This window comes from Haemaphysalis longicornis, unplaced genomic scaffold (assembly GCF_048455015.1).
Source record: "Haemaphysalis longicornis isolate Haplotype H1 unplaced genomic scaffold, Haemaphysalis longicornis Haplotype H1 scaffold_2, whole genome shotgun sequence".
NCBI lineage: Eukaryota > Metazoa > Arthropoda > Arachnida > Ixodida > Ixodidae > Haemaphysalis > Haemaphysalis longicornis.
This window is the reverse complement of record NW_027526295.1, coordinates 247,192,963-247,219,678: the sequence shown is the minus strand read 5'-3', so window position 1 is coordinate 247,219,678 and position 26,716 is coordinate 247,192,963. Positions and strand designations below refer to the sequence as shown.

The window sequence follows — 26,716 nt, the reverse complement described above, 5'->3', positions numbered from 1 at the left end:
AATTGGTAAGCTCTACGAGGTCGGAGAATTTCATTTGTGCCATTGCAGCCGCCGACCAGAATCGCTGCCAAAAACCATGGTTGGGTGATTGCAGCGGGGCCTCCAGTTTTATTTGATTGTATGTTACTTTAATGCCAATGTGCAGTTACACCCTGTTATGACTAGTATGTCCCCCATTGCATCATTCATGAGGCCATGCAGCACGAAACTTGTTTCCCAATATTGCATTTTTTTTTTGTTTAAACAAACTCTTTTATGGCTGAAGTAGAGCCAAGTGAGTCACTGAGATCTAGGTGTTTCAAACTGACCAGGTTGTATTTTTCCTGGCCCCTTTGAAGAAAGAAAATAAATTGAGCACCTAAACAATTTTTGTGTACAAACATACCTAGGTGTTGCGGACACTAGCTGGCCTGCACAAGAACACAGACACCAGTTTACTTCTCGTTAAACTTTTATTTTATAAGACAATCCTAAACGAAAACAACATGATCGCCTTGCATGTGCCCACACAGCTCTTGCCGCAGCTACTGCAAGCGCATAACCGTAAATGAAGCACTGGATTTGGCCACAGAGCAGAGTCTGTCGAGCAAAGGAAAGAGGCCTGCACCACTCCCTCGCAACAATGCGCCACCACAGCTGCTGAGGCCGTGAGATTTAGGCCCCCGCACAACTCTGCCTTGGAACCTGCACCACTTTTTCTCGCCCCGTGCAAGCAACTCGGAATGAGGCCAGCAGATAGTTCGGCTTTGCAAACAGCTTCCCTGACCTTTTGTCGGATTCTGTCTAGGCGCGCGTTCCCAAATGGCACAAATGAGAAGAGGCAGCACGTGCTTTCGAAATTTCACAATTCGTACGGAAATTTCATGGTCTGCAATTTTTAGTTAAAACTCGAAAAACATCAAACAGCAGCTACTGACACATTTCCGTTCACAGCCCCAAATGCCACGAGATGACCCGCTAAATCGAACCAATGGCTTGTGGCTGCCAACCGTTCGCAATACTTGGAATGCAAAATGAAATGAAGTTGCCCCTGAGCCTTCATCCCAGCTTTCGCATCCGCCAGGTGCTAGGCGGAATGCAGCTTGAGTATATTCCTAGGTGGCTGAACTAAAGCAAGACGGAAGATGGCAAACACTGCAGTGTACACAATACAGTTTGACAGCAGCATCGACCAGTTAAGGAACAAAAAATATGGCATTGTTAAAGTAAGTGGCTACCTTCATTAAAAACGAAGGGACTCCCGCCTCTTCTCGAGCAGTCAAACTCTGATAACAGTGGATACCCCACATGGTCAGCAAACTAGTCAAACATCACCCGTGCACGCCATTATCGGCATTGGGACTTGCCAAAGCACACTGTGCACGCTACCAGCTGCATGCCATGCTTCGAGGTGCTGACATCAGTCTAGACCATGGCCCTAGTATTTGTGCTGGTGCCTGTTTGACAACTAGAGAACAGCTTCGATTGTGCTACACATTTTCTCTTCAACCCAGCTCTTGGAAAACAAAAACAACAATCAGAAGTATGAAGTCCCACAAAGGTAGCCAGAGTGCACCAGAGCCGTCGGCCATCTAGACACCAAACTATACACAAAGGGAATTCTCACTGCCACTACGCCACAGGAGCACACGTCACCATTACGTCAGGGACATCCCTTGGAACATGTCGTCAGACTGCATCACAAGTTAGTTTCCATTTTGACAGAAAAGAAAAAAAAATGACTAGAGAAATTAAACAGTGCTAATATTAACAAACAGTGCTCTTCCTGAAGACACCAAGAACGCAGTGTATCATCTCCCCTTCCCAAAACAATGACTGGTGCAATGATTGTGGCATCCATCAAAGATGCCTCACCATGTTCCATTTGGGCCAAATCCAGCAGCTTGTGTAACTTATTGCAGCAACAAACAAGAATGTGCACATCCACTTTCTTCCCTTCAAGCTGCTCAAGTTGAAATAGGTAGCAAAAACTGATTGCCTCAGACGTCTAAAGGTTGGTCTCTCTAAAACTGCAAACAAAAGGGCTGTTCAAAGCCAGCACATGTGTAGATAAATAAACGCGACAAAAGCTGTTCTCCACCAGAGAGGTGGCACTAAGTCCAAGCCTGCACACCACGTGAAGGCCTTTTTCCTTTAACCCCCTCAAATGGCCTGATCGGTTGTGCCACAGCAAACTGGTGCGCACTACGTTGGATGCGGTGTGCTTGCTGCGCGCATCCGTGGCACCTGCGCGTGCCGGACACTTGTGAAAACCAAATGTCGTCTACCTACTATGTACAGCGCCCTCTATGTACAGTTGCACAAGCACATCAAGTGGGAAGGGGCATTACAGGGTCCCAGTGCTGCAGAAGAGCTGAGCCGGGCTGCTGTCCCACCAAAGTCCTCCGAGCAGTGCCCCTCCGCCGCCTGCTGTTGATTGACTCCTAGTTGTGAGCAGCGGCCGCTGCTAACCAGTTGATGCATTCTCTGTCCGCCAGGTCCGTTCCTCTTGTATCCGCTCGAAGCAGTCGAACATGAAGAGGAACTGCAGGCAGGGTAAGGGCACCAGATGTGGCAATTATGGACATTAACCACAGAGAAAATGCCCCACACAGCAAAACAACGAGAAAAAATTAGCAAGGACCGAATCAAACTGCCGCTGATTACCTTCCTAAAAAATTAAGCTTCCCTAGATCCCCTGTTCCAAGTTTCCCCACAGTCTTTGAGTCATGCAATAGTGGGCCTCCTCGATTATGGGTCCCAGATCGTCCGCGGACTGCCAGACACACGATCCGGCGCTCGATTTTTCCATGTACTCCCATTGGACTTCCGATCCAAACGCAGTCCTCAGACTGCTCGCGGACCGTCCAGGACTGGTAAATCGAGGAGGCCCACCGTTACACTCTGTAACCTGAAGATGCCCCAAGTCTGAGATAGAAATGAAATTCTACTACATAAGAGTTTTCTCCAAAATTCTTGTGGCTTCACTTTAGCCGGGGCCAACACAATTATGTACAATGAAAATGTGAGTCAAAGGAGCACCACGAGCTTCTCGCAAATTTCTGCAGCTAAATTCACTTTGGTTAAAGCCTACATCTTGCTTTACACTTATACCAGCCCCTGCAGTGCACCACACAGTTCATGCAACTATTGGGCCAATGTGGTACGACAATGGGTTCCTCATTCTGACTGCACAAGGCTGACAGCCAACAAAGAAAGAAGAAACTGGACACGCCAAAGCTGGAAGCGGGACTCACGTAAGGTGTAAAGATCTTCACCCAGCGGGGCTTCTTGTCGGGCCGCGTGTACTGGAATGCAAACGCCATGCCTTCTTCATCCACCTCCCACTCGGCAACTGTGTCCCACAGGAACTCGATCACTTGGGCCTGCACAAAAACAGCACGCCCAATTTATTAATTTGCTACAAAAGGCAGCTGCACGCAAGAGTGAAGCACTCAAGCGCCTGCAAGTAGTGAAATTCTGGGAAGACAATTTGCTGCGAGGCGCTTCTTTTTAAAAACAAAACGTGCATTGGGGTGAGTCTCAAGTTGCCGGAGTCACAGACATCTTCAAAGTGAGCACAAAAAATGCAGTACAGTCGAACCTGACTATATCGAACCCATTTACATCGAATTATCCTTTATATCGAACTATTTCTCGACACGGTACATTTACAATGGGAATACATAGCAAAAACTACGCTTACAAACCAGCGACAACCAATATAATGAACATCAAATGCTGCAGAAGTACCCCCCCAAAGTTGGCTTTCCTTCGAGGCAAAGAAAAAATTCCGCCAGCAAACCCCTCAAAGTGGTTTAGTCTGGCCGCTCATGGGCAGTGGGCGGCGGCTCTTTCCCCTCCCTCACCTCGCTCTCCTATCGTGACTGCACCGTCACGCCATGAAGGGCGAGCCGGCAACACCACCCCCTTGAAAAAATTGATCCTGACCCGCTCGCCATGCCTTTTTTCCATTCATTGTGTTTGCATCATTCGCGCTTTGTGGGAATTTTCGTAAGTGTAGCTAGAGCTAGTGGCACTAAATAAAGGCTTATTTAGTGGCTCTAGCTAGCGCGAAACAGCCCAATTTTGCCTTTCACCGTGAAGCTGGTGATCGTAAATCGAGTCAAACTTGGTGAGAAGTCGGACGTCCCCGTCAGGCACAAGATTCCAGAGAAGATCTTGTTGAAGTAGGCTCTCGGCAGGTGTTACTAAAAAAACCACCCGAAATTGCTTCAAATCTGCCGGCGGCTTGTGTGTGCCGGTGATGAGTGAAAATCATGAGGAGTACAAAAAAGCCACTGCCAGTGTTGACGAATTGTGGAGCAAGCTGTCAGAATTTCCGGACGCCGTTGCCAAATCAACGTTGGGCGAGTTTGTGTGTGTGGATGATGGTGTCATGACCAAGGGAGAGTTTGTAAGCCTACACTGCCGACATCGTACCGAGCGCAAGTGAAAGCGGGCGCAACGAGGAAAGCAACACCGATCCTTTGCCTACAACCTGCAAAGTGACTGGTGCACTCGCACTAGTCCCGCGCTTCTTCGCAAATGTAAAAGACTGCGGCTTCAGCTGCTCCAACCCTTTAGACTATGTGGAGAATGCGTACTGTCTCGAGCAGCAAAGTTGTTCAAGCAAAAGATACAGGACTATTTCGCACAAAAGTAAGGCAGCTTCACCAAGTAAGTTTTTTTTTTTTTTTGTAGATACTATGTGCTTTTATGATGTCCAGTTCTTAGCTTGCTTATATCGAATAATCCCCCCTATATCGAACTGACCAGTGTTTTTTGCAAGTTCGATATAACCGGGTTTGACTGTAGCACTTAGGTTTGTTAGCACAAAAAAGGAAAAGCCGGGAAACCCACCTCCAAGGTTCCGTCGTCCCTGCAGGCCTGGAGCTTGAGCCCTTCAATTCCTAGTGTGGAGACAACATGGCCATCCTTGCGGGCATCGCACGTACAGTGTGGAAAGGACAGCTCCCCGTAGCCCTCCAGTGTCCTAGCAAGCTGCAGGTACTGCAACATCAATGAAGGGAGGGAGGGGAGTTGCAGACAGAGGCTAAGTTGTTGAAAGAACCATGCAGACAAAATAAAAGTTAATTTCATTCGAAAGCCTGCCACAACAAAATAAAGGTCATGTCAATTTTAATGCAAACGTAAAACAGCTAAGCTACACAATAAGGGAAATGGATAAGAGAGGCGCAACTCGCCTGCGTAGCGGGAAATGCCATATCTGTTGCCTTATCACGCCGTGTGCATTCGTGCATGTGTGTGTTCGTGCATGTAAAAAGCCTCCTTTAAGACCAAAACTGAGTTAAGCAACCAAAGGGCAGTTCTTTCAAATAAAACACGGATGTACTATGATGACTTAGTGGTCCCTCCAACAAATAACATCTATTTCATATCACTAAGACATTATGATGTGTTTGTTAGCCGAGCTTCCTAGGTGGAGCAAGTTTTTTGGAAAGGAGAAATAATCACCTACCCAAATGTAGCCACATCGCAAGCAATGAAAGCCATTACTGAAACATCCACCATAGTCTGAAATTTGCACCTGGGGCAGCTACTTTTCAGTCCTTCTACCAACTTTTCTAGCAAAAAGGCTAGATATGAATGCAGTGCTCGAGCAAATTAATCACCTGGAAGTAACCGACACATGTATTCATTCAAATGTATGAACCACAAATTCCAATTGGCAAAAAGAAGCACTTCTAAAGCGTTCACACGTGGGGAAGCACAGTCTATAGGTATAAGAGGAACGAGACCGCAATTACCGTATAAACCGGAATATACGGTAATTGTTTTTTCCCAAAAAAATCCGCACAAAAGTCACCCCTCGTCTTATATAGCGGTCATTGGCAGAATGTAAATCGTTGTCTGGCAACAATGTGCAAGCGTAGTTCGTCGCCATCGCCATTCGTGTCGGACTACTCTCTCGCACTATCAAGCCTTTATTTGATTTCGCTTTTCTCTAGTTTTTCGTCTTTTACTCGTCTATCGTGCGTGCGTGCGTACATTTCTGTACGTCTCTGTTTCAAGATGAGTGGCGGCAGTCGACGCCAGTTCACCGCGGCATTTAAGCTGACGGTGATTGAGTCACCGAGCAGAATGGAAATATGGCGATATGGCGGCGCAACGCCAGCTAGGCGTTTCGGAGAAAAGTGTGCGGTACTGGCGGAGCCAGAAAGCTAAGCTTTGTGCGTGCAACCCTCGAAACCGATCGTTCCGTGGACGTCAAGCGGTGCACCCTGAGTTGGAGAACAAAGTGGCGGACTTCGTCCGGGAACTTCATCCAGGAACTTCGCTCACGATCGCTCCGGAGGCCATGCGCGGACTGGCTCCGCGAACTGTACAATGAGGGGATAGCCGGCAACAACAAAAACACCTATACGGGCCGGTTGCGACCGTGTCAAGCTGGGTGTCCTTCTCTGGGCAGTCGCTGCCAGACGACATGGTTACACGAGCGTTCAGGAAGTGCTCCATCAGCAACGCGCCTGATGGCATGGAAGATGACAGTGCGAAGCAGTCATCCTCGGACGACTCTGAGAGCTCGGACGAGTGACTTCAGCAGGCATAGTGAGTGGCAGTGACGGATGGGCGTCGAAAATAAATATAGACATTGTGAGTGCGCTTCTGTGCCGAATTATTTTTTTTGTCAACTTTTCCCACCTCAAGGTAGGGGGTCGACCTATATACCGGGTCGACCTATAATCCGGTTTATACGGTACTAAAGGTTGGACAGGAGCACTTTCGCGTGTGCGGGAGCAGCACACAGCAGCTGGTCAGTGTCAAAACACCAGGGCAAACCGGAAGCTCACACCCATGCTGCGGTTACACGTTGCTTGGGCAGCGGTGCTGACTACATGCCACACCTCTGCGGCAGAGGCACAGGGGAAACTGTGGGAACGGCAGGTGTACTTCCTCATCACACTGATCTCTGCGCCCTATGTGGAACGCACGCTTCAGTGGCGGAGCAAGAAAACGTCCCTGCCCTTCTCCCACTCCCACTCAGCACTTCATCTGTTCTTCCCATCAGAGGGGCCAAAAACGATGCAAGAACCCTACGGGCAATGTGTGTGGGGGGGGAGGGGACGGCATTTACTCTGCGAGTGCATTCATTATGCAAGTGAATGTGGTAATAATGAGGGGCAGTACACATGCTCATACATACCAATGTAAAAATATATAGCATTTTCACTCGCGTAATGAGCCCCCCCCGCCACACACACACAGACACACTTTTTTTCTTGAGAATTTGCTTTCATGTCACCTAGCATAAAAAATGCAGCGGGAATATGTTTTTATCTCGGCATGGTTGCTGATGCCGTAGATGATCGCAGTAACTTGATATCACGGCACCATACGCGCAGAAATGCCAAAAACATACTCTAACAAAAAGAAATCTGGACAGTAGCCAGAGACGCGGGTGCAAATGCCGTGGCTCACAATTTAAAAATTGCACGCTTGTGAAGCGCCACCTCCTGAACACAAAACAAACCTTCTTGCGTATACCGGCACGAAAACACTGCGGCGTGCAAACAAAGCACCAAGAGTACTCCGCGCTCCTTCCCTGCTCTGTGCTGTTCTGACAGCGTGCAAACAAATGTACTCCACACTCCTTCCCTGCTCTGTGCTGTTCTGACAGCGTGCAAACAAATGTACTCCACACTCCTTCCCTGCTCTGTGCTGTTCTGACAGCGTGCAAACAAATGTACTCCACACTCCTTCCCTGCTCTGTGCTGTTCTGACAGCGTGCAAACAAATGTACTCCACACTCCTTCCCTGCTCCGTGCTGTTCTAACAGCGTGCAAACAAATGTACTCCACACTCCTTCCCTGCTCTGTGCTGTTCTGACAGCGTGCAAACCACGCTCCTTCCCTGCTCTGTGCTGTTCTGACAGCGTGCAAACAAATGTACTCCGCGCTCCTTCCCTGCTCTGTGCTGTTCTGACAGCGTGCAAACAAATGTACTCCGCGCTCCTTCCCTGCTCTGTGCTGTTCTGACAGCGTGAAAACAAATGTACTCCACACTCCTTCCCTGCTCTGTGCTGTTCTGACAGCGTGCAAACAAATGTACTCCACACTCCTTCCCTGCTCTGTGCTGTTCTGACAGCGTGCAAACAAATGTACTCCACACTCCTTCCCTGCTCTGTGCTGTTCTGACAGCGTGCAAACAAATGTACTCCACACTCCTTCCCTGCTCTGTGCTGTTTTGACAGCGTGCAAACAAATGTACTCCACACTCCTTCCCTGCTCTGTGCTGTTCCGTGACTTCACCATTACGCTCCATGATTTTGTTCAGCTGTGTTCCGACCTTCTTTTGTGCTCCTGGTGCGCGGCTTACCATGGGCCAGCACATGAGCTATACTGCCAGTTTTAAACTCAAGGTGGGGGGGGATCATGCGCATGGAAACCATGCAGCTTGGTGGAACTGCAGTGTTGACCCAGTGCGTGTACAAAACCACAGGTTTGGTCGGTGAACAGGAATCGTCGGGTGTTTCGTGGGCCCAAAGAAGTGAAGTTTCCCGGTGTGGGAAAAGAAGTTTTGGAGTGTCGTCACGGCACGGAAGACAATGCGCTGTGGGCTAACGACAAACGTTCCCACAACTTCAGTGAGGACAGCTCTATGGAGAGTAGGGGGACAATGGCGAAAGGTGGGGCAACTAGCATGTTGTGAATAAAAAAGAAATTTTTTTTCATTACACAATTACCTACCTGCGTGTTTTTACTCGAAAGGTGAGGCTTTGACAGCGCTTCTCTTGGAATCTTTATTGTATAAAATTTCAACTTTTAAAAATCTGTTGCAACTTTTACCCGCTAATTAACCCTTCCCCCCAAATCCCAATTTTATGGACAAAAAAAGTGGGTTCCTTATGCGAGTAAGTATGATACTGGTGTTAAAGAATGCACAAGGGAAGGGGAGGAAGGGGAATTCACTAGAGAATGAAAATTTAGTACAGGCTGGCTTCGGAACCACTCCACTACACTGGCAAGTAGAAGTTGCACGAATTCAGTCTAGGATCCCCCGACCATTAGTGCTGCTATAAGCACGTAACGAACACCATAAAGGTTTTTCCTCTGATAAACCGAGCACTTACCTCCATTTTTCTTGAACAGTCCTGCAGGGCTTTGAGTTCATACAGCTTGTTGCCTGGCTTTATCTGGCCCTTGTTCACATCATCTATAGCCTGAAATGGGCAACATTACCAGTTTACGCGACGCATACATTCTCAATGATACAAATCTCTCATGGCTGCAAAAAATGTTTGCGCCATCTGAAATTCCTATCACTAAGAACAAACGCCAAACTACGCAAAGAATTGATTGATTGTAGGGTTTAACGCGCCGATGCAACGCAGGCAATAAGGTGCGCCATAGTGGAGGGCTCTAGATTAATTTTGACCACTTGGGGGTTTTTAACGTGCACCGAAATCTTGTACATGCGGGCATTTTTGCTTTTTCGCCTCCATCAGAAAGTGGTCGCCGCAGCTGGGAATTGAACCCGCGACCTCTTGCTCAGCAGTGCAATGCCTTAGCCACTGAGCCACCACGGCAGGTTAACTACGCAAAGAAAATGCACATCTGTTCCCGCTACTTGCACCTGAAGAAGTCTGTTACACGTTCAATGTCCTCTTTTTTTTTGTACCTTGAGGCCGCTTAAAGGCTAAGAAAACATATACCAATTTCTTCACTTATTGTTTTAGCCACACAACAAACGCACCTTGTTATGAGAGATAGGCCTTTCTATACAGTTTTCTGTTTTTATCCACACTGCCACCAACTACCGCAATTACCCGATTCTAACGTGCCCCCAATTCTAACGCGCACCCGATTCTAACGAGCACCTGATTTTCCAGGCAAAAAACCGAAAAAACTTGCTCCTCCGATTGTAACACGCAAGGAACTTTGTGAGCATGAAAAACGAATGCGAGAGAAACGAGCGATTTATTTCCCTAAGTAATCTCACTCATCTCACTCCTCGTCGCTCTCTGAGAGCTTCTTGTCGCCTTCCGCTGACCGCAACATCTCGTCATTGGTGCCGTCAAGCGCATTCGCGATGCCACACTTCTGAACGAACGTTCAACCATGTTCGATGGGATCGTGGACCACGCCCCGCACGCCTATCCCGTGAGCTTCTCCAGAGGCATACGCTTCAGCCAACCGCTTGTTGTACATGCGTGGGAGCCGCTCGTAAGCCGCGGAAGCGGCGCACCTTTGTTGCCGCTGCTGCCATTGCTGTTATCAAGCATGCAAGTGGAATAATTTGACGATTTGTGTGAACGCCGAAAGAAATGCCTAGGCGCCTAGATCCAAAAAATTGTTGCTAAAAGCTTTGGCGCCATCTTGATATGGGGATGGCGATCGGTGGAACGAAATTTCAGCTGTTTCGGAAGTTTCGGTTTCGTATCCGATTTTTAACGCGCGTGCGATTTTTCGGTCTAATTTTGCGGAAAAAAGGTGCGCGTTAGAATCGGGTAAGTACGATACGCACGGCTTTTCACACGGAGAGACCTGTTTCAACAGCAAATCAGTTGCCGCCCCTCAAGCGCAGCTGTGGTTTCCAATAGTGCCAGAGCAAGACACGTCCAAATGTACGCACCTGCCAGAAGAAGAAGGTGGCGGCGAGGGGGTGCGCCTGGGCGAGCCTCTCCTCGACGTGGGTGGTGAAGAGCCACTTGCGCACCAGCAGGCAGGTGGAGGTGGCCGTCGAGTAGTTCTGGATGTACAGGTTGTGCGGGAACTCGCTGGGTCCCAGCCGCCGCTCAAAGCCGTACTCCACAATCTCAAACAGGGCAAAGTAGCGCCACACCTCCTGCGGAAGGCCCGCCTTCTCCACCACCGCCTGGTACACCTAGAGAGAGATCAACGGGGGAGTGCAGACACGAGCAATTTAAGTGGACTAACTTCCACGTTATAGTCGCCAGGACAATGCACAGAAGAGAGAGAAAAAAGTAAATGGCAAACGTACACACCTCCTCTGTAGAGCTGTTTTTCCGCACTTTCACCACAATGGTCGTTCGGTCAGGGAGTAGCACCTTGATGTCCACCAGTGACGCACTGCCCCCCTGAAGTGAGCAGCCCAGAGCAAAGAACAACAGAACACTCGCTCAGTCTCCTGCAGACACTACCCCTGGCACACGACAAATACACTGACATTTAGAGCGGATGACTCTCGCTGTTACTGTTGAGCGGGTTGACCGTGCCAGTCAACACAGTGAAAAGAAAATGCCGTTTGGTAATGATAGCAGCAGCAACTGGTAAACTTGCAGAAACACACTGAACTAAATTCGCCCAGAATGTTTTTAAACATTTTATGTTTTGGAAAAACAAAGCAACTGAACAATTTCTATGCAAAGAAAATAATAATAATAAGGCAGTCAGAGTTATTACTATGCTTATCTCCGTGCAGTGACGGTTGTGCTGTTGTGCTAACCATGTCCATCGTCGGGATACACAGAACAAAATGACGAAAATAGACTGAAGGTAGACACAGGACCGGCACTTTACTATTTCAACATTAAACTGCGTTAGTGACACCGTTATCAAATGCCATGGAACATTTCGACTGCAAGTGCATTATGCAGTTACATGAATGTGACATAAAGCACAGTCTGTCCTGTGCCAATTGCATGAAGAGCCCACACTCCAAAGCCAGATGGCACACCGTGCATGCTTCTATAACGTGGCACAATGATCGCAGCTACACAGTGAAAAGAGAGAAGTAGTGAGGCTGCTATATTGTGAGGCCAGCATCAAACTTCCGGTAGGGGGCACAAAACGTCTGCCGCAGAAAGGCCAATGGTGTCAAACATGCTGAAAGAGCTGCAAAACCACGCTTGTAAAGGCACACACATTGGGAACAAAGTTATCTCTTCAAACACTCATTCACATCCTGTTTTACATAAAGATCATTCCTAAAAAAATATACACTTACAGGCAGTTTTTAATGATATTCAATTCATTATTATTAACACATTGCTATTCAACAATGCAAAACTCTCGATTGCCGCATGCCTTTTGTACCGAAATGTCATTAATTCCTTGTGTGCATTGCGGTATTTGGTACACCGCCTGCAGCACTACTGCCAAATTAAGAGTTGCTACACAACCAATTTTCAGTACCAATCAGCTTGATGTATTTCCATGCATATGCATTCATACTTTATACTACAGCTCAATTGAAATTGTGGATAAACATGATCAATCTTGAGCTGGCGCAGTGCAGAAAAAGTTTTACGCCAGCCTTTAGCCAACAACAGGCGCATATCTAACAAAGAATGGCAAGCACAGATTCCAACCAGCACAAATCGGAGCAAGAACAGATGTGATGGAACAGGTAGAAGAGGTAACTCACATGCTCGTCGTCCATATCTGTGAGGAAGTCCTGCATAGTATCACTTTCAGCGATGACTCGGACTGCACATACTGGACAAAAAAAAAAAAAAACAAAAAAAATGAAGTCATGCCCCATATGCAAATGAATGCACACAGGCCCAGTGCCACGAAGCAGGTGCTCTGTTCTAGCAGAGTTGGAACAAAAATGTCAAAAATTGTTGGTGTCCTGGCACTAGTTATTACGAAGGAAGAAGTAGGTGGGGGCATATCTTGAAGTTATGAATATTGTTTTGGGGCACACCAGCCTTACTTTTGCAGTTGTTAGAAATAGTGCTTTTACAAACTGTGCAAATATTGAGTTCCTATAAAACGCCTCTGTTTTAGAACAGTTGGCTGTCACGTGGTGGCAACATCGCTCTGCTCAAGCATCCCCAGAACCAACCGCACAGCAGCTGCCCCTGTCACTGACCAGCTTTGCAGGATTGAGAAGAGGGTCTCTCTTTGGATAAAATAATGGAGGCTCGGTGGACAGCACCACAGGTCGGCCTGTTTCCGGCTGACCTGAACAGCTACTACTTTCCAAGCAGCATTTACTGGATGATCAAAGATGCATCCGTACTGTGTCTCTCAGGTGGCCTCACATACCCACACCTACATACTGTAGCTTGCACAAAAAAAAAAAAAGAATTGGTAAAAGGTAAACCGAATTATACATCCCCTGGATATGCAATGACCCACTTCTTATGACCAATCACCATGGTCCTGAAAAACCCTCCACAAAAACAATGCATCCAACTCACCGACTATACAATGAGAGAGTACATCCAGTGAATGTCATTCAATAGGTCATGTGGAACTGGAGGCACCCATGGCAGTTCAAAGAGGAACTAGACTTTCCCACCTTTTACACTGCTTTCCTCATCCCCTAGTCTCATGTTTCTCTTTCTAGTACGATAGGATGAGATTCTGTCTTTCCCTGCATTGCTTTACCTGCAGCATCATCCCACCATGTTTCTTTCCAATCTTCAACCACTGATCTCTGCTGGTAATGCCTTTGATGCTGCTCTTTATGCCGTTTATTTCTCCCTTCTTCACCTCGTACCTCCTTTGCGTCACTTCCCCTTCCACCGCCAGTTGGTTCACCTTCACTGCCGCTTCCTCCCCCTGTATCCCCCCGCTTATCTCATGGGCACTGCCACCAACACCTGCTAGTGCTTGTTTTCTTTATAAGGTGTAGGTTTGGGCGAGTTGGGAAATCCATATTGAACATTCACATCACAACTAACATTTTCTTTGTCATCAAAAAAACAGCACGGAATTTCTTTCCAAGCTGAGCACACCCCGAAAATGAATGAAAATGACACGTTGCAATAACAGCAAAACAATCGCAGAGGCAGAAAAAAATACTTGGAGCTACAAAACCCAGCATCACCTAATTTTCCATCTGACAGTCCCTGCTTTTGTTCACTCAAGTAAAAGACATGCGCTTCCCTTCTCCCATAGAACTTGCTTGCAGCCTTGGCAGTCACATCGCTTTCACAATCTCCCCTTGTTTGACCGCGCCGGCCTTCTCAAGATTATCTCGCATGCACACGGCCACAGGATAGCACAGAACGTGGCAAAGCACAGAACCATAACATGTCCATAATTTTTTTGTTCCTTAAAAAAAAATCAGCATTTTAGACCTTTAAAATTTATGGAACTCCAACGACATATTCAATTTAGGGATTCACGTGCCGGAGCAAATTATGAGGAAAGTATAGCAGTTGAAACAAGTTCCCTACCCACACCGTACCTATACCCCAGTAATACAACAATTTCGTGCGGCCACGAGAAAGTCATGTTACCAGGCTTCCACTTTGTTTTTGTCCTTTACATTGCCACCGACAGCAACATGTAAAGAAGTAGCCACACTGAAACAATACAATGGAATTCAGGAACACACGGTAAATTAAACTACATACGCAGCAAAGGTTACGACTGTCATTTAGACACAAAGGATCCCCCCCGTAGAGAAGTGCTAGTCCCTCATTTGCACTAAACACGTGACCTTTCCCCGGTGCTGCTCCACACCTTTTTCCAGGTACTGTTCGAGGCCCCTTCTCCGAGAGTCCAGTTGCTGGTCCGAAAGAGAAAACGGCCACTTCCCGGGGAGCTTGGGGAAGGCAAAGTCAGGGAATTCTTTCTTGAGGTTTAGGTGCAGGACAGAGAACTCGCGGTAACGCCGGGAACACAGGTGCCTCCCAGCCATGTAGATATTGTACACCTGCAATGATGCACAAACACCCCCCAACCATTACGCAATGTGTCTAACATTACTTTGCACGTTTGATGCCACAATATTGGCAGTAACAAAGCAAGACCACATGAGTTACCCCAATTTCCGGAACATACCAAAATGTTTCTCAAGAGTGCACAAGAAAATGCGTGATGGGACACGAACACCTAGCAGAAATCAGTGCTAATATAGACATTCTATGCAATTTGGAATAGACGTTAACTAAATTCCTACACGTGTAACAACTTGCCGCTGGCCAGATGCTTCATGCAAGTCAAATCTCAGAAAAGTGGTAAGGCAAATCAAGATTTCGCCTTTACTGCATGGGAGCAAAAAAAGCTTTCAGCACCCATGTTTGTACATCAAGCAACAGTAGCGTACAGTAAAAGCTTGTTAATTTGAACCACTAGGGGATGCCTTCTCAGTTCAAATCAATGAAAGTTTAGACTAATCAAAGTTAACTATACAACAGTGCACTTATAATTTGGAAACAGTGGATCGTGTGAACATTCTGATGCTTGAAAAAGCCCATGATTGCAGCCTGAATTTTGTCCCTAGCGGCCACAGTTCTCTTTCTCTGGAGCACTTCTTGCTCTAACAAACGAATGTAGCAGAAAGCCTCATCTTCGCCTTCTTGAAAACTGAAGAGATGGGCAGCATTCTATATGGCCATGACTTCTGAGTGGACGGCCACACTATGCTTCGTCTTCGTCGGCCTCCCCGTCACTGGCAGCAACAGGTTCTGCGCTTGACCCGAGATATGATGCCCTCGTGTCAATGCACCACACACACCACTGTGCCCTTGTCGACAGGGTTCACAAAGATTGAGTTTTCAAAACGTCCGCCATGTGGGATTTCGATTGGTTCTACCCATTCTGCCTTGCCCGTTCAACACATCCTTGTGTGTAGGCACAGTGTGTTTCCCTGGCCGATGCCAGGCACCAAGGCGTCGGCATGGTGGCACGTAGCTCGAATTATCTGTGGCAGAACCTGCTCGGGTTTGAATTAACGGGCTTCTTTATACATAGACTTGTGACACTTGGGCCGGACCAAATCGTCCAGTTCGAATTAATGGGCTTTTACTTCGCGTTAACTGTACCTTTGGTACATTTAATGGTAATGTCTACTGTACAGCTGGCACTTGTGCTGAGACTAGTTCTACTTCATCAAACACTACTTTCACAATGCTAAATGGAACACTCGCAAAGCCTTTCAACATGGAAATACAAGGAGAAAGTATCAATTTCAAGGCCCTAAAACAAACAAAATGGGCCAGAAGAGTTTAAGGAAAATCTACAGCATCCCCACATTTGTCCAGAGCATACAAAAAGTGTCGTCGTACGAGCAAAATCAACCAATGCCTGGTTTGCGATAGCCTGGGTCTCACCATGTGTGGCAGAAATGATAAGATTACGCTGTCTTTCCTTGCCAGCTGCACACGGCCTTGGGCAGCTACGTCCACCATAACAAGAGGTACTTACAGCCCTGAGCCATAAAACAAAAGCAGAGATTCGCACCTCGCCGCATACGGCCATTCAATTCACGCATACAGAAACTTTAAGACTCTTAATCGACTGTTGTTCCCCGGTGGTGTGAACTAATTAAATGTGGCACCCTAGCTATGTGTACAAAGCTTGACTATTTATTGCCGCTGGTGACAGCCAAAACTGTGTACAAATTTCATCATTGCCCTTGTAGCAGTTAGCAGTGAACTGGCCAAACAATGTGCACAATGGATGGAACACAATCATTCCTGCCACTTTTGAACTTCAAGATAACAAAACATCGCGAGTCTAAACTGTTTCATTCCCACAAACTGATATTAATGCCGCAACCAGTAAAGAAAAAAAGATAACTTTTGCAACTTTAAAAAGTCATGCTGTAGGTTGAAACAGCTTCTGCATTTTGCCACTCTTATAAAGACTTCTATCCGGTGAACAGCACTTTCTTGGCGTGTGATGACAATACACACGAATTAAAACAGCTTTCTAGTAGTGACCAATGTCTAAGACGAGGTTGGCTATCCACAGCACTTCTTACATTTGCCCTATGGACACAAAAAAGAAAAAAAAAAAAACGAAACTGGCATTATATAAATCAGGCTAAGTTTTACCGTATTTGGCACACTGCCACATGCTTCAACACCTCTGGCTTCACGAATTTCCACAATTCATGCCCCTTAACTTCGTGTACTTTATTATAAAGCTACATTCTAATATGAACGAAGCACATGGCTTTCAGCACATGCAGCACACCGTAACAATGACCGAAGTGCGCACAGTAGTGCACAGCCACGAGAATTCATGTCCAACGTTGACATTGAAAGACCATAATGTGGCATGTGAACATTTTGATTTGGCTCGCTGCCGCACCTAGTGCCCATTCATGCTATCATTACCCAACTTGGCCGCCAAAACAAGACAACTAAGCAGCATCGCTTGCGCAGGCAAACAAGCAAACGTTCCGAGAGGCTTTTTTCTGTCGGGCTCTCTGCCCGAAAGTAAAAAATACGAGAAAATATAGTGACATGCACTGTGCTCCACCGTACGCGGCCATGAAGTTAGATAACAGCAACGTGAACGGGTGCCAAATCAAAATGCTCACACGTCGAATTGTGTCCTTTTCATACAAAACACGAGTTCCATGAGTTCTCATAACTCTTACTGCGCGTACAATGCCAATCACAACAAAGTGCAGCTTGTAGTGAGAGCTGCATGCCCCTTTTTTTTTGTATTTGTATGTACTGTTATAGTACTTCTGAACTCACAAGGCCAGAGCAGAAAAGATAAGACGTGTTTACACCACATTTATGGGTGTAACATCCGTTTTAAACTTTGATCTGTTGTATGCTAATTTCTGGCAAAATTTTAGTAAGAGCAAAGTTAATGTGAAAAGCAGAGCGAAGAACCAACAAAAACCCGAAACTTTGGCTCAATGAAATTGTGCTGTGGTTTACAAGAGGCCTCTAAAAGGATACTTTAGTCCTGCAAACAGCACTTTATGTGTGAAACTTTGAATAGCATTAACACGGGGAAACAAGGCCATTACAAGGCATACTGGCATTACAGCATGATGGATGGCACAAGTCTTGCATACAATACTTATTGAAAACACTTTCGTTTGAATTGGGAAATGATGGCATCGAATAGAAGACAACACTATGGCAGGACCGCATCAAATTAATGAGTGCAACTGAGGATGAGAGCATGTTGTACACTTGGCCTACCAACACATGTAATCATTGTCGTGTTCAAATCAATATGGAGCCAGGCCAGGCTTTACAAACCACATTTTTTTCATATGTTCGCACTATCTGTACCGCGGGATACCTAGAGCACACGGTTTATGTACGAGCCGAATGTGCAGACCATTATAAAAAGATCCAGGGTGTGCAACTCACCACAAATTTGTCATTCGATCTTTCAAGGTAATTATAGTCCGGAATGGAGATGGGCAAGGATCGTTTTTCACTGTAGTCCACATATGATACACCAGACGAGTCATCACTTGGTTCAAGGCGTTCAGCTTCCTGGCAGAGGAAAGACACCCTGGTGTTATAACACGCACCATCTTTCGGCAGGCCCAAGCCCAGTGCACAACACAGCTAACAGCACATACCTGAGCTGTGACAGATATGACGGTTAGGGTAAGTTTGTCGCCGCCGGATTTGATGAGGTCCACGACCTGCTTGTGTGTCGCTCCTTCTACGTTAACCCCATTGCTGGAAAGTAACAGAATCGTGTGAACTCCAAGTGGTGCGCGAATGAAAATGGCCTACTACATGGCGTAAAGCATCTACAAAACATGCAGCGTGAGTATACTCCAAGCCTACCACACTTTCCATGCGCTTGCCCTAGAAGCACAGTGCCCTCCCGCTTTGAGACACCAAAGTTACCTCCGGGTTTCTCCGTACAACAATAACGCCCCACGGATAGCTCAGTTCGCATCACGACATGTCAGCTTGACTGCAGTGACTGTAACTTGAGGTCTGTACAGCTGGTATACCCGATTGAAAACTCTAGCCACCTTACTGATCTGGCAACGCGTTTTTCCGCTAATACAAGAAACACTAGTTGTCAGTACAGGCGAAGGCTTTCATTCAGGCAAAAGAACACGGAAAAACATTAAGCCTAACCAAATTTCTAAGCTCAACGACGTCGAGCTGCGCTCCGAGCGCAGAAAGGTCGACTCCTACCACACACAAACAACAAGCGAACGGGGCTTAACACGACTTCGGTGATGTCTACTAGCACCAACAAACAGCACAGGACGATGCGTACACTTCCAAGATCCTGTCGCCGCGTCGAATACCAGCTTCCTCGGCAGCACCGCCTTCGAGCACTGCACTGACATGCTGTAAGGGCGCGTAGAGTTCGCCGTTGATGCTTTTCAAGGGGCCACCTTCGCTGACTTGACCGCGCACGTTGAAGCCGAATCCTGTCTCAGTCTTGCAGATCGTCACAACCCTGGGCCCCAGCTGCAGGGGCGCGATTATTTTCTCATCATTCGGAGGGGTCTTCTCCGAGTCGCTGTCTGCCATTTTGGGGCGGTATCGGACAAAAAGCATAGGGGTCACGTGCTACGAGCCGCCAACAAAATACAACAAACCCAGCCAATCAGATTATACGCATCCGATTCATGTGCGGGTGGCAATGTTACGCGAAAGTGGTCTTGCAAGTTATTGTTCCTCTTCTGGAAAACTTATGAAAGTAACGAATTACAGGTTTAGCTAGTTGTAGTGAGCTTGGTTCACCTGGCAGCCGCCTTGTAGCCAGCCAACAAGCAATATGACGCCACACTTCATTCGCCAGCCGACCGATATCTGGATCCCCCGAGCGAAATGGGATGCTGTGCGTGTTTGGTGACCCCCTTCCGTTAGCACATTTGTGCCTTTTGCACCTAGTCGTCATGTGAACATGCCCAACCAAGCAAACAGATGGCAGATCGGCTTTCGGGAGTTGCTATTATCATCTGCATTGCTCTGGGAGTGCTGGTGAGATCTGCATTCTTGCTGTTGCGATCGCGCTGCCGAGCTATCAACTTGTTGGCGATTCTTGTCATTTCAGACCTTTTTCCTGCTATTCATATTCGCCAAGAGGCAAATCATGCGGTTCACCCTAAAGTCAAAGCACAGCCCCCACGTGCCGATTGGCCACGGTGTCTCCAAGGCAAGTGGTCTGTTTTAACATTGCTTGTTTTGAGTGCACTCACGAGCTTGTATATACATTTCTTGCAGTCGCTGAAAGACGAAGTCGACAGGCGACTACTTGTTATCAAAGACATTGCGTATGAACCAGCTCTCCTCAAGCCGAACGAATCCCTGTCTGTTGACAGCGACCTATCGCAAGGTAGACACAAAACCACTTCGTTTGCATATTGCGAGTTATACCATTTGCACATTGAGAGTTATATGTGCTCCGCACTTCCTTTTGCAGTGCATCCACAGCACCTGTTGCGTATGGCTGTTGTGGACAAGCTATCAGAGCTGGGTAAATCCTAAACCATGCCTTTTCATTTTGTTGACTGCTCATTTAGGAGTTGTTTTCTATGATAAAACCTGTTTCTGCTGTTGTGGCAGTCCGCGTTGATAAGAAATGAACCGTGGCATCTTTTCCAATCAGAGCAACATCTTGGAGGCATCGACGCGACACGGGTTCGCAAACCAGGCCAAGATGTCAGAGTTTTTCTTTTGCGCCAAGTGCACGGGGGACCTTTTGGAAACTGCGACCCTCGCATAATCCACAAGTTTCTTGACTTGTATGAGCATGCACGACACAGTCCAAAGGTGAGAGCCCGTTCACCCATATGCCTTGTTAAACAAACACAGCTGATCTTGAGCCACTGTTGCAGAATTATATGCTACAATCACTGGAATTCTGAAAACAACAGGACCACACAAAGTACCAAATTGTGCACACTTGACGCACCCCGAGAGAGAGAGAGAGAGAAATAACATTATTATGTTTGTTGGGTAGTTGGACATGGTGGGTGCCCCTAGTCCAGGGCTCCAGTCTCCAGGGCGCTGGTGGCTGCTCTGGCGATCGTTCGGCACTGCTCGTCGTAGTCAGCACTAGACAGTGCCTCACTCCACTGCTCGCTCCTCTGTTAAGGGTGTTTGTGAATTTTGTGGCACCCTGCTGCCGTATGGTAGAGGGTGGCTACTTGGTTGCACTTGGGGCACAGCTTCGGGTATTGGGTTGGGTACTGTTTGTGTAGAAGGGAGAGGTGAGGGAAGGTGTTTGTTTGGATTAAGCGGAGTGCTGTTTGATCCTGTCTTTGCAACTTGGGATGAGTATGTGGGAATTTGATTTGGGTTGCTTTGAGTAGCTTAGAATTTCGGAATATATGGGCATAACAGGAACAGGAAACTCTGCTTGGGGGCTGTCAGCTCGGGGTCACTTATGTAGTATGAATAGCTTGTCAAATGCTACGCAGGCTAAGTTGGGCTGTTTGCTCAAGCTGCTTAGCGAGATTAATGCAACCCTGCTTATTGAACACCATACCTATAATGCCGTCCTACGGCATTTTAAGCAGCTGCTACAGCATTATCTACCAGAACTCAAGGAGTGAATTCAAGCTGTGGCTGCACTTTAGGCTCATTTTGCTTGCTCTAAGGGTTGCTTTAGTTCACCTAACCAAATGTCTTGTGGCTGGGCTGCTTACCCTTTGCCGGCGCACAACACGGGATGTGTATGACCATGTTTTTCATGCCAGTAAGAACACTTGCTAATAATAAGCTTAAATAAAACGCAATAAACAAGCTACAAGTTTTTTGCCCCAAGTCTAAAAAATGAAATTACACGAAGAAATAGAAGTGGGAAACCAGAAACAAATTCTCTCTCTTCATACTCGTGTGCCACCCATATCCCAGAAGGAGTATTATTAGATCAGTGTTAAAAATATGAAACTGAACCTGCTGTAGTTCTTACCTGACATAGTGGGGAGAGGAGTAGGGGGTAAACTTAATTCAGGCAAGCCTTAGGTGTTGATGTCTGGGCACCTGCCTGGTGAAGGGATTCCTCTAGTCCAAGATGCCTTGGCCTGCTCCGGCCACTCAGGCTTTCTCCACTACCCTGCACATGGGCCACTAAAACACTCTTCTCAGAGGCCTACATTGGTCTCCCTAGTGTGACTTTCCGCTAAACGTGCCCTGAACAAAAGCAATTTGAATTTTATTGAATGAACTCTTCTTAATTATCCTAATTGTTCTGATTTAGCACCTGTGGCCACCAAGACACAAACACGTAGATATCAGCTTGGAATGAAACGAAGAAGAAATTCGCACTAATTAGGGCGTTTCTGCATGATGTGTGCGAGGCAAGTAAAAACTCAGACACATTGGAACAAAAAGCAAAAATAAAAAAGCTTGCAAAGGTGCGGTCTTTTATTCAACGCAAATTCGTGCAGCCTTTAGTGTCCCTTTGATGAAAATTGACCAGACAACCAGTGTCATATTTCCCTCTTATGTCGCAAGTTCGAATTTTTGCTGCCCAAGGAGCCAGCTGCAAAAAAGCTTTTGTAGAAATCAAGGCTCAAATAAATCTCTCTGCATTCTGTACAAAAATTCCCCACCCCTTCCTAAAGAAAACTGAGAGAAGTGGGAAAGCTTTCCAACATCAAAACCTTCACCAAAGGTGTGTTCAATGGATTGTCAATTGTCAAACCTGTAAAGACCCAAATAACAAATGAAGAACGAACCCATGCAACGATTTTTTGCGCACTAATTAAACGCGTCTATGAACAATCTAAATGCATGTCGACACATGGTTTACAAGACAAAGGGTGTACTATTGTACTCTTTCTTCATGATCAATGCATGTATTGCCTTATCTAGAACAGTTCCTTTTTGGCAATTTTCAAGTAGCCCTTTTGAAACAATGGCAGCCCGGTTTTACGCACACACCCGTGTGTCCAAAGATCATATCAGAGCTTTTCAGTCGACCAACCGGTCTATGGGGAAATGCACTAGTTTTCTGACAGCACTTTGTTGGTTCCACTAAAGAAGCTTTCGCTCTAAAAAAAGGTGCCGCATATACTACCTTGATCATGCCCTCTAGCAGAGCCTGTTGTGTGCACTGCTCTGTCTCAGCAAGCTACCCGTAGGAACTGAAATATTTCGCTACCTACTGTTTCACAGGAGTTCACGCAGGAGCATTACCGCGCCTTCATGTGCACCCTGGAGCAGCTGAAGTCGAGGTGAGAACATTACGGGAAGCCCCCACGATCTTAAGGCTGATCACAGCTCCATTGCTACCGCAGCCTGCCTTCCCGCGACAAGACCAGCCCACGGCGCAGGGGCCCTGTCCCGCAGCCACCAAAGACAAGCACCGAGTCGCCAAATGTGAACTTCCTGTCTTCTACCATGACGCTTCCACTGCCCGACACTGTTCTTCCTGGCAACAATGGGCGGCCGGTGACTGAGCCCCTGGCGAGCTGCAGGCCACCCACTCTTGCGTGCACAGAGGACGACAAAGGCCGCGACGCTGCCCTGGAAACCTCAGTCTGAGCACGGCAGTGTTTGTTCCATCGGATCGGACCTATGTATCTTGTGTTTTGTCAGTGGAGGAGGGGACTGCTTTCGAGCAGTAGTGTTTTAAGTAAACACACTCCAGCCCACCGTAACTTTTTATTTTGAGACACAATTTGCACAATCATCATCATCATCTAAAAATAAGGCTAAGTAGAACTAAACGGCGTAAGCAAAAATTGATGTCATAAATACATATATACAAACGTGCTTTAGATTCTGTTTATTTATCTATACTAATGACTGCGTATAATCAATTTAATCGTCGTCTCGGTGTTGTCTGCAGTAAAGAAAAAGTCCACAACCGCAGATACAGACTAGCAATTGAACTGCTTCCATGCATCTATCGCAAACAACAGCCGGCGCATAAATTTGCATAAAACAAAAACGTATGTCCTCCAAGGGCTGCTGCTCTTCACACTGAAGCCACGCCCTTGGTTTTCGCACGCGAGAGGAATGTCGCTAAAAAATAAGACCACGTGGCAAACGCGATTTAAATTGCAAGTGGAGAGAAGAGGAAAATTGTTTATCACAGCTACACTGCACATTTAACAACAGGAGCAGGGTTGTAACGGTACGTAAAGAACAAGCGCTCGGGCCCACCCGCGACGGCACAGCCCAGACGGCTTCACCGCTATACGAGGCAAATAATCATTCGGGGAAGCACGGCTCAAGTGGGTGGGGGGGAGCGTCGGTGCCTGGATACATAGCCAGAACATCAGTGCTACCAGTCGTAACGTTGCTGCCGCTCTGCATGCAGTGTGAAAAGTCGGCCACGCACACACACACGCACAGAGGGGGAAAGGTGAACGTGGACAGAGAGGAAGGAGTGCAGGCGACACTATAGCGGAGGGAGGGGCAGGCTAGAGGAAGCTGGCCACCACAGCGTCGCGGTCGGGCAGCTGGCGCATCTTCATGGAGCCGTCCGCGCCGCAGGAGTACAGCCGGCCCTTGGCGTCTGTCAGCAGGTGCGTCACGCCCATGCCGATGTTGCGGAACAACGTGCTCCGCGAGTGCTCATTGGGAAAAGCGTAGAGCAACACGTGAACGGGCAGGCCCCAGACCTGCAGGTGTAACAGGCCACTGTTTAGCCACTTCGCCAGATTAAAGTTTGCAATGATGTTACGGGCTTATCTGGCCTATTTACTGCACGTGTCCAGAAAACGCCATTGCTATTTCTCAATTTTCATGTTGCCAGTAACGACATACTGAGAAGTCCAAAAGCGGACTGTGCCACGTTTATTAACCTGGATGTTATAAATTAGCCAGTAAGTAGGTGGACATCAAAATTTTGAAAGATGGGATAATTCCAAAAGCAAACACTGGGAACCAGCATCGTGGCATCGCCGCAATACCAATTGGTGCGGGAGCCATGAAGGATGAAAGGCATTTTCTTCCCAGCTTTGCAGATGAACTAAGGCTTCCACTAAATGGCAGTGTAAAATGTGAGCTGCAATGCAGCTACAGATAGGGAGAAATACAAAAATTCAAGTCTGTACCTCTCAATCCTTCATTATTAAGATAACAATGTCACAGGAGATAGCCAAGAGGCATGATAAGCACAGCCGTGTAATCTAACACAGCAACTAGTCAAATGTGCTTTAATCTGCTGTATGCCCTTGCTAACAATGAGAAACCTAATGAAGCCTAGGCAATAAATACCCAAAGAAGAGATTCAGTACACTAAAAAAGGGTTCACGAATTAACAATACCTATCAGTAAAAATGATGCAACACAAAGACACTTGGCAAGAAAAGATAAGATGGATGGCAAAAACAGCAAGTGCAAGCAGTAGTACAAGTAAAGTAGAATTGTGTCACTACTTCTGAGGCCCTACAGAGACTTCGATGCCTAGGCTTTGACAAGGTTCTAATGTGTTTTTACTGGTCTGAAACAAACTTGATGCTTATGTCAGCTTTCGTACGAGCAAGCCCTTGGCAGTTGCATAAGCCTGCAGTGCACGGCAAATCTGCGTGAAACGGAGGTGGACTGAGCAGAGGGTACCTTGATGTCGCCATCAGCGGAGCCTGTGATGTAGTACTCCTCCCGAGGATCCAGGGCGAGGCACTTGATGGCTGTGTCGTGTGCCTGAAACTTGTGACGCAGCTGCCGCTGCCGCACGTCGAATATGACTGGGCACACGGTCAAGGCCTTCTAAGCTCGTGATCGTGTTACACAGGCAGTGCTAATATGACAACGCCAATGCAAATCCCAAAACTGTAAGCAGTGCATAATTCAGCATTTACGTCGGTCGTGCTACCCATGTGAGCATCTATCGCATAGCAGCCTCCTTAGATTAATTTTGGCAGCTGAAACCATACACCCAAAACTTTAGCAGCCTGCGGCACAGGTGCAGTTGCGGTATTTATGCATTGTGCCATTACCGAACATTATAGTGTCACCTGGCAACAATTTGCAAGTCAACTCTTAGCAATGTAGCAGGCAATAAGTACACACACCCAGCTGAGGTAAAGCCAAAAACCGAAAAGGATACAGACGTCGCCTTTCTTGCCAGCCGAGATCAAGAGCTGGTTTTGTGGTGCAAACACCACAGCAGAGCTGCCGTGCTCGTGGCAAGAGAAGGCTGCGACAGAGGGAAATGTCGAACAGGTGGTTTCAAAAGAGGGAAAGGCAAACCACACTGTTCACTTAGGACACGAAAACGCAGATATCGCTGACAATTTAAAAGTAGCTCTAAACACAATACATACCACGGCAAAGTGCTTGCAGTTGTTATGGAGGAGGAAATTCGTCTTATTCATGCCTGTCCTTCTCCTACACCAACTCCCTTCTTAATACAACACACTCTTTAGAGGAGGGCTTGTGAAAATTTCACTACAAAGACACCTGACAATTCATTTAAATGCCAGTAGACCATAGCTGGACTCAATAATCCTCCAGCACTTGCAAATTTGAAACTTGCAAATGGGTTTGGTGCTTGGCATGGTGGCACCCATTCTAGTTCAGAATAAGCACACTCTGGCCGAGGTTCACGAGGCTGTTTGTACGAACACCTTGGCTATCGTCTTGCTTTTTTCACATGACCTCAATAACGTCTATAGAGACGAAAAATGCATACCGGACACAAGCGCCTTTCGTTGGGGCAGAAGTGTGTCCCACAGGCAGACATTGCGGTTTTCTGTGGAGTGGCCAGCAGTAGCAATCAGACTAGATGAGCTCACAAAGGCAAAGTCACTGGCCTGCTTGGAGTGGCATGACGCACTCTGAAAAACAGCAGGTGGGCAGTCAGGCTGGGCTCCTCCGCTAGGAACAAAGCATGATTAAGACCATTTCTGCCACAGCTTCAACATAACGGTAAGACTGGATCTGAGCAAGAGGTCTTGCTGAGCCGTGCACGCATTTCAAGTGCCTAATGCTCGACATTTTTGGAGGTCTCGTTTCAGGGATCTCGCATCACATCCATGAGGCAACCCAGTAACCACAGTAAAACCTCATTACAACAGACACTCACTCACAAGAGACGTTTGAAAATGGTTTGGTTGCTTTTCCTATGTTTGCCATGCATGCTAGCAACATCGCATACAAGAGACACTGTTACTAAGGGCAACTTTTTTGGGCCCCTAGAGTAAATTCGTCTAT

The 26,716-nt window shown here is 47.0% G+C and overlaps 3 protein-coding genes across 13 annotated transcripts in view; 1 reads left to right on the top strand and 2 right to left on the bottom strand.

The window, feature by feature from the left end:
* Nucleotides 1-433: 433 nt before the first annotated feature.
* Snx27 (sorting nexin 27) lies at nucleotides 434-19,171 on the bottom strand. The gene is made up of 11 exons (XM_077700066.1): nucleotides 18,870-19,171; nucleotides 18,208-18,310; nucleotides 17,990-18,118; nucleotides 14,385-14,577; nucleotides 12,331-12,401; nucleotides 10,949-11,041; nucleotides 10,576-10,827; nucleotides 9,074-9,163; nucleotides 4,843-4,992; nucleotides 3,237-3,365; nucleotides 434-2,524 (listed from the first exon to the last, which is right to left on the bottom strand). Exons 1-11 carry the CDS (start codon nucleotides 19,154-19,156, stop codon nucleotides 2,447-2,449), a joined length of 1,575 nt encoding a protein of 524 aa, XP_077556192.1. The 5' UTR covers nucleotides 19,157-19,171; the 3' UTR covers nucleotides 434-2,446.
* Nucleotides 19,171-23,211, top strand: LOC144170332 (protein C1orf43 homolog). The gene is made up of 7 exons (XM_077700072.1): nucleotides 19,171-19,582; nucleotides 19,656-19,757; nucleotides 19,826-19,937; nucleotides 20,025-20,078; nucleotides 20,211-20,374; nucleotides 22,727-22,785; nucleotides 22,849-23,211. Exons 1-7 carry the CDS (start codon nucleotides 19,526-19,528, stop codon nucleotides 23,093-23,095), a joined length of 795 nt encoding a protein of 264 aa, XP_077556198.1. The 5' UTR covers nucleotides 19,171-19,525; the 3' UTR covers nucleotides 23,096-23,211.
* Rbcn-3a (rabconnectin-3 alpha) overlaps nucleotides 23,202-26,716 on the bottom strand; it is a 97,047-nt gene continuing 93,532 nt past the window's right edge. For all 11 annotated transcript variants that reach the window (XM_077700053.1, XM_077700055.1, XM_077700056.1 and 8 more), the window contains 4 exons: nucleotides 26,196-26,340; nucleotides 25,611-25,700; nucleotides 25,121-25,248; nucleotides 23,202-24,180 (listed from right to left, as the gene is read on the bottom strand). In XM_077700053.1, the coding sequence (XP_077556179.1) occupies nucleotides 23,980-24,180; nucleotides 25,121-25,248; nucleotides 25,611-25,700; nucleotides 26,196-26,340 (564 nt within the window). In that variant the 3' untranslated portion in view covers nucleotides 23,202-23,979. The remainder of the gene's footprint in view (nucleotides 24,181-25,120; nucleotides 25,249-25,610; nucleotides 25,701-26,195; nucleotides 26,341-26,716) is intronic.